The 8,121-nt window shown below is 44.7% G+C and overlaps 1 protein-coding gene across 1 annotated transcript in view; it reads left to right on the plus strand.

Moving 5' to 3' along the window:
• Positions 1-7,828, plus strand: part of si:dkey-97m3.1 (fatty acyl-CoA reductase 1) — a 63,616-nt gene extending 55,788 nt beyond the window's left edge. Inside the window, exons 6-12 of the mRNA XM_031582877.2 lie at positions 291-335; positions 578-696; positions 1,888-1,955; positions 4,402-4,573; positions 5,134-5,263; positions 5,479-5,606; positions 5,963-7,828. Of these exons, the coding sequence (XP_031438737.1) occupies positions 291-335; positions 578-696; positions 1,888-1,955; positions 4,402-4,573; positions 5,134-5,263; positions 5,479-5,606; positions 5,963-6,125 (825 nt within the window). The 3' untranslated portion in view covers positions 6,126-7,828. The remainder of the gene's footprint in view (positions 1-290; positions 336-577; positions 697-1,887; positions 1,956-4,401; positions 4,574-5,133; positions 5,264-5,478; positions 5,607-5,962) is intronic.
• The last annotated feature ends 293 nt before the right edge of the window (positions 7,829-8,121 follow it).

Below are 8,121 nucleotides of genomic sequence, written 5' to 3' on the forward strand. Positions count from 1 at the left end.
ACACACACACACAGAGGCACAGACACACACACACACACAACACACACACACACAACACACACACACAACACACACACACACACACACACACACACACACACAGACACACACTTTCGCAAATTCCTTCTTACGGTGCAGTAGTCATCTGAAACCCTATGATGTAGCCCAGAGTGTGCAACAGGTAGCAACAGGGAGCTCTTCAAGGGCTGTCAGTCAAACTTCTTCTTCCCTGAGCTGTGGTTTCCCATTTACTCCCATTCGCTAAACAGCTACTTCCTCTCCCCTCACAGGGCTGGATCGACAACTTCAACGGGCCCAGCGGCATCTTCATCGCGGTGAGTTTGCAAGGCAGTGTTCCTTGAGCGTTGGACACTTTAATGTGCCCTGCTCTCTGTCTTCATTCTATCAGGACTGGCTTCTCCAATGCACCCCATTCCACCATCCAACTCTCTGTCTTTCTTTTCATCGCCTCCCTCTTTCTCAACATCAATTCTTTTTCTCTATCCAATCTATCTCTGGACTTCTCTTTTTTCTTTTGTCTCCTCTCCTTATCTCTCTCTTTCTCTCTCCACTACAGGCAGGAAAGGGCATCCTCCGGACCATGAGGGCCAACAACGACGCAGTGGCTGACCTCATTCCTGTGGATGTGGTCATCAATCTCACGCTCGCTGCCGGATGGTACACAGCCGTGCAAAAGTATGCGCACACACACACACTCACACACATTTCCCAGCCCCCCACTACACACACTCACAAGGTTGCACAGGATAACATACTTTTACATTGTCTTGAATATGTAGTCAAGCAAACTACATACACATATACACACACAGAGACACACACACACACACACACACACACAGAGACACACACGCAGCTGAACACCCAGAGACACATTCTTACTACTTTGCACAAGGTTGTCTACAAGTGAGACACATGCATATATTGTCTCATACACACACACACACACACACGCACACATGGACAAACACACACGCACACATAATAAACACTTTGACTTGACACATGGACACTGATGGAGATCATTTGCAAACACTGTTAATTACTTAAGAATGTATGAATCATGTGCTTATGAAATGGCTTTTCTGTGTGTGTGTGTAACTTAGAATATTAGGTGCCACTTAGTCTGCATATGTACAAGAGCATGTTTAGACCAGAAGTGATAAGAAGGGTCGAACTGTGCTTCTTCCGACCTTGCAAAACTTACATCCTTGTCTCGGACGTCAGAAATCCACCACGTGGTTATCCCTGTTGAACACTCAACTTCTGTCTATATAAACCTTATGCGATGTGTTTAATATTGCTTCACTTTCAGCCTTGTGCTGGGAGTGAGCCCGATTGCAATTGTTGTTTGTCTAATAAATATACTTATATGCAGCTCCAGAGTCCTGAGGTAACTAGGGTGAATTTTCACCTGACAGACACACACACATAAACACATGGACACACAAACACTTGGACACACAAACAAACACAAACGAACACATGGACACACACACACAAACACATGGACACACACACAAACACATGGACACACAAACACATGGACACACAAACACAAACACTTGGACTCACACACACACACACACACACACACACACACACACATCCCCAGCAAAGCGACCCACTTGCACACAGGGCCCATCTGTGTCTATTGCTCAATGAAATATTGATTTCTGTTTCCAAACACTGCTGGTAATGTCTGTCACCTACAAGACCCTGAGCAGCATAGATGGTTTTATTAGAGAGCAGACTAAATGAGGTCGTAGACGGATTACTGACCTAATGACTCCTGGCCTATATGACCTTTGACCTCCCCACATGCTCTGGCCTTTATTATTGTTCCCGTTCTCTGACCCTTTCCAGACCCAAATCCGCCCTGGTGTACAACTGCACGACGGGAGGCATCAACCCCTTCCACTGGGGAGAGATCGGTACGTATCAGCCCCACGTAACCCACTCACCACACCAGGGTTCGTTCTTCCCCTAAAGACTCAAGTGGCACCAGGCCCCTCCAGTCCTTCTCTGTCTTTATAGGCCGCAGTGGCTTTTGTCTCTGCTTCTGAGCCCCTTTGTCGGCCGCCACGGGAAATCAATGCGGATCTGGCCCGCTGACACGCAACACTGTGGCGCTGTGGTTAAGTGGTCCAAGGGGGATTCGAGGGAAGCGATAGTCTCGCTCGCCTGATGCTTCAATTCTGTCGCTGCCGTAACAGAGCACCGCCGGAGGTGACACGGCAGACAGCAGACAAGTCTGAGGCTGGCCTGGCCCGTATCTGGACCGTGTTCGGTGTGGGTCCGGCTTATTCGCCTCAGATGGGATCTCTGGAACTATTCACAACAACTCTTGGCTGCCCTCTGCTGGTTGAATAAGGAAACTGAAGAATGTTGTATTGACAGCCGCTGACATTTCCAAATATGCATCAGAGAAGCTCGCATCTCCATTCTTATGTTGACGTGATCTATCAGGACTGCTGGAAATCAGTCATGCACTCTCTAGCAGCCAATCATAGAAGCAGGAACGATCTAGAACATACAGATGTGCATCTCTCTGAGCCTTGAAGGCGGATAACCTTACCACTGCCCCCCCCCCCCCCACACACCCCCCACACACACACATGGTGCATACCCAACCCCCATCCTTGTATCCTCTCTATTATCAGAGCAATGGAGATTAATAAGTGCAGGTAGAGGATTAGGCGCTGGGGACCAAGTGGAGTGGGACCCCTGCTCAGATTAGCGCGTGGCTGCCATGGCACTGTAAATTGCCAGCAGATGGCTCTCAGCAGGATTAGGCCCTTACCCTGAGCGAGTGGGGGGAACACCGTCGTAATCTGGCCAGCCCACATAATAGATCATGCTATGAAGCTAATCACAGGGCAGGGGATGGAGATCTCACACACACACACACACACACACACACACACACACACACACACACACACACACACACACACACACACACACACACACACTTTCTCTTGCATACACACACATACACACCCACATGTACACACAGAGATACACTTCCCACGACCCTGCACACACACACACACACACACACACACTGTCTCCTCCCGGTATGTGGGCACTCTCTGCTACATCAGGGTTTGTGTGGTTTCCATGGCAACAGAGAATTGACATGGAAGATCAGCAGGGACTTTTTTTTCTGCTCATCCGCCCCCCAATCCCCCAGCACCACTTCTTCCTTTTATCTCTCTCTCTCTCGCTCTCTCTCTCTCTCTCTGATGGATGGTCACCCCAGCCTTTCAAGCAAGCGGATCAACAGACAGACAAATAGGGCTGGCTGCCGCTTGGTCAAGAGCAAGGCCACACCTGGCTGCCACCTCGCATCTGATCAGCGCTGCTGCCAGCTGCCCGTTGCCATGGCAACCTCCCCAACCCCCCCACATCTGATCCCCCAGTCCATCCCCCTCACCCCCCCAGCCCCCCCTCCCCCTGCCATGAGCATTCCGATGGTGATGTAACTCATGAGGTCATCCAGCTACTGCTGCTGTTGTAGTTAAAACATTTTAGGGAGAGGGAGCCAGTACAGCTCCTGTCTCATCAGCATCACAGCCACAGCAGGATTTGTCTCTGATGCTGAGCTCTCAGCATTCCACAACACTACCACTGGGTCTGTCTTTGTTAGCTCTCTGGCTCCTGTGCCTGCTTCTGCTATCAAACCGGGATGAAAGGTTGTTGTGATGAGCAAGAATGACTCATTATGGACATGTGTATGAGTGTACTCCTCCTCCTCTGTATATAGATATGACTATTGGTTTTAGTATGGATATCCTATATTACTGCACTGCTGATTTTTTTTAATCCTTAAATCCGTAATGTGGACGTACTCATATCCATGGCTAAATGGTCAACATCTTTACCACTGCATGAGATGTAAACTAAATTGTATATGTGTTCCTCTCTCTTATCTTCAAAATGTTTAATATTTAATTCAAATGTATTATTTTTTAATGTAGTGGTTACGTCTGTGAAGCGTGTAGCATAATGGACTTTGGGGTCACAAATGTATGTGGTTATGTTGTTACAGCAGAACTGTGAGATCCTTTAATCAGATATGCTCTTGCGTTATACATAAGACTGCCTCTGTTTCATATAAGTTAAAACGTTGTTAAACCTTCTCCTTAGACTGACTGAGGTATATGCAACATAGTACATATATCACTCCAATAGGTTCTGTTATGAAAATCCAATACCCTCACTTCACTGAATTCAACTACTTCATTTCAGTTACGTCTGAGTCTCTTTTAAGCACATTACACACTTGGAACCAGAATCGTCAAGATGTCCTCCCTACAGATCCCATTCTGACTCTTAACCAAAGCCATGTTTCTGTTCCGTTGGTACCACACACAGAGCACCACGTGATGTCCACCTTCAAGAGGAACCCCCTGGAGCAGGCCTTTAGACGGCCCAACGCCAACATCACCTCCAACTACCTGATTAACCAGTACTGGATCCTGGTCAGCCACAAGTTCCCCGCCCTGCTCTACGACCTCTTCCTCCGCCTGTCGGGTCAGAAGCCTCAGTAAGAGACTGACGTGAAGCACGCCTCTTGGGTTTCTGGATATTTTAATCCTCCACGCTTGCCCTTGCTAACACTGAATCTGTTACAAGAAATAGAATGTGCTGAGTGTGATACCTTTTCCTACTTGGTCGTTTGCTTCCTCTGAGTAGTAGGCTATAAAATGGTACTTGTGACACGTCACAACAATATCCATCGTTTAACAGAACAGCATGTCCTCTCACTTCCTGTGTCATTTTATTTGAATTGTATTGAGAATGAAAGGGTTCAAGGTGACTTTGTCTGAAGTTAGAGAACTGGGAGTCAGTAACCCCATTATCTCTTTTCTCTGTATATAGTGTAAGTGCTGCCGAAATAGTGAGGCCTGTAACGTTCTTGTTAAAGATGGCACAGAAACATTTCAGATTTGATTTGACAGAATGTCTTGCCGTGTTTCTAAGAACAGTCATCTGCTGTAAGGCAGCTTGGCATTATGTAGAAAGGTCATAAAAGTATGCATTTGGCCACTGGGGGAGAAAGGAGTGCATCGGGTCTGAGCCTCTCCATATATATTTGTCACCAAGGATGATGCGGATCTTCAACCGGTTGCACAAGGCCATCGGCCTGCTGGAGTACTTCAGCAGCCAGGACTGGGAGTGGAACTCTGAGAACTTGAACATGCTGATGAGCCAACTCAGCCCAGGCGACCGGAAGGTATGGTGGCACCTGAGATGTGGATCATGCTTGAAATTACTTTCTCTCTCTCTCTCTCGCTCTCTCTCTCTCTCTCTCTCTCTCTCTCTCTTGGCCTATAACACATCCAGTTTGCAGTACAGTTCCAACCATAGAGTGTCTGTTTCAATTCTAAGTGTTTATTCTGTTTATTACTATTTCTATTACCTAGTCGTTACTATATTTCTCTGTTCCAGACCTTTAACTTTGATGTGCGCCAGCTCAACTGGCCTGAGTACATTGAGAACTACTGCATTGGCACAAAGAAGTACGTCCTGAATGAAGACATGTCGGAGATCCCTGCCGCACGGCAGCACCTGAGAAAGTGAGTGGAGAGAGGAGAATGCAACCACAGTGTGTAAAATAAAGAAGGGTGATACTGGAACAGGCATATCGGTAACACTGCAGTATTAAATTCCTTCACAAACAGTCAAAAGTGCAGTTAGTTTGTAGTAAATGAATTGTGAAGTCTTGATTATGTATTGATATGGTTGGTGCATAGCACCACACCCGACCTGAGAATCATGGACTAAACTGAGAGGAGAGTAAATCATCATCACTGATTAAGGGTGCTTCTTTTGTCAGTTTCCCCTTAAATTATAGCAAATTTTCTTTCTTTCTTTCTTTCTTTCTTTCTTTCATCTATCCTCTCTCTCTCTCCCTCGCCCCCTTTTTTCTCAGGCTGAGGAACATCCGCTACACCTTCAACACCGTCCTGCTGGTCTTCATCTGGCGCGTCTTCATCGCCCGCTCCCAGATGGCACGCAACATCTGGTACTTTGTGGTCAGCCTCTGCTTCAAGTTCCTCTCCTACTTCCGAGCGTCCAGCACGCTCTCCAAATAACAGCGCAGCCCAAACCTCCAGCACTGCCCCCTGCACAGGGGATTGTGGGTGCTTCCAGTCAAACTGGGTTTGGTGGAGGACTCTGAAGAAGGGATTTTTTTTGTCATCTTTTTTGTCATCTGCACTTGCGCCGTCCCGCCTCTGAAGTCTTTCTTAATGATTCTGCTTATTTTGTCCCAGCACCTAAATGTTCTTAAGTCTCAATCATTTAAAAATCAGGAGATAGTCGTCCTGAAATTTTAGACCCTCTTTTGTATTGTCAGCTTTTCCTTACATTGACAGATTATATAATTATATATATGCAACGAGTAACCCCAGTTGTTTGATATCATCCTGTCATTGTAATGAATCCACATTCAATGCCTTGCCACTTTGGACACATTTTTGAAGACTACTTGAATAATGACAGTGTTGTTCTGCCGAAGGATGTTTTGTTTAACCTGAATCTTGAAACAAAAAGATGTAAAAGAAACATTTTATTGTACTGTACACAGTGTCCTTCTCAGCCTTGTAGGATATTGACCTTTGACCTCCCCACGTATACATATATATATATATATATAAAGATTGCAGGCCCTTTTTAGGGGCTGCGGTGTACTCCAAGGACAGACAGAACATTGCATTCAGTTTCAATGTTAAAAAAAAAGTGAGATTAAAAAAAAAAACAGACACTTCTTGATCATTGGAGGTGTCCTTAGTAAAACTAAAAGATGTATTGTTGGAGTTGTCGCGTTTGTTAATGTCTTAGTGTTGTCGTAACAAACCACTATCACTCTTGATATCAGTATGTTTAACAAACACTTGTGGACTTGTTTTATCGTTTCCACCTTTTGCCTGTTTGTACAGCAGTTTGTACTGAAACTAAGTTTACTACTTTTACATCTTTCTAAATGATGATCACGTCAAACTAAGGCTCGTCATGGTAATAGTTGCCGATGGAAGTGTATAATATATAAATAAATCTACGGAATTTGAGAGGTCTGTAAATATTGAAAGTTATATATTATTGTTGTAATTACAATATTACCAAAAAAGAGTTGGGGTGTACATGGCGGCCTCATTTTATGTCAGAAAGCTTCCTTTCTTTTTTGTCTGTTTGTTAAACAAACACAACACAAATAATCCATAATGTGTCTGAATGTGGACTGATATATTTGTTTATTTGGGGGGATGCTTAATGAGAAGCAGGGTACCGTAAATTGTATTGATCCATATTCCGAGAGCCCCCGACACTCAACCTCCCAACACGGTCGTTCAACATCCATCTTTGCCCCGTGTGGGGTGAACCCAGTTTCAAGGCCAGAAGAAGCTCCACCCGAAATGCCTCCTTGGTATTCAATGGTAACAGCTCTACTTGATAGTAGAGTTGGGTTTGTTTCTATGTGTGTCTGTGGTTTGTTGATGACACAGTTAGTTGTTCACTGTTTTTTTTTTTTTTTTTTTTTTAAATCATCCAAACTACATCATTGACAGTGCATGAAAGGACACCACATGAGGTCTGGGCCTGATATTTGTACTGTGTAGAGTTGGGGAACACTCATCTTTTTACGACGGATTTGTTGCATTCATTTCATTATTATTATTATTTTTTTTTTTTAAAGACATCGGTTTTAAGTGTTTATTCACTGTCTTCGGTTCCCTCTTTGAAGATGCTTCATTGAAGTCTGCTTGGAAAATCGCTAATAAACTAAAAGAAGTCAAAAGCCTGTGTGTCACTATGTCAAACATCTGTTGTAGTAATGGAATGAATTAGTGTGTGTGTGTGTGTGTGTGTATGTTTGTGAGAGTGTGTGTTTGTGTTTGTGTGAGTTATCGATGGCCTATGCTCCACTATGGAGTGAGAAGGCGAAGAAGAAGTGTGTGTGTGTGGCATGATAGACATTTCTTCACATTTGTTACACATGAGCATAAGCATCACACCATTTATCACCTTTTCATATAGTTTGCTTTAACGTTGACTTATAGGTATTCTATAACCTATCGTTTCTATATCTAC

This window comes from Clupea harengus, chromosome 16, assembly GCF_900700415.2.
Source record: "Clupea harengus chromosome 16, Ch_v2.0.2, whole genome shotgun sequence".
Lineage (NCBI taxonomy): Eukaryota > Metazoa > Chordata > Actinopteri > Clupeiformes > Clupeidae > Clupea > Clupea harengus.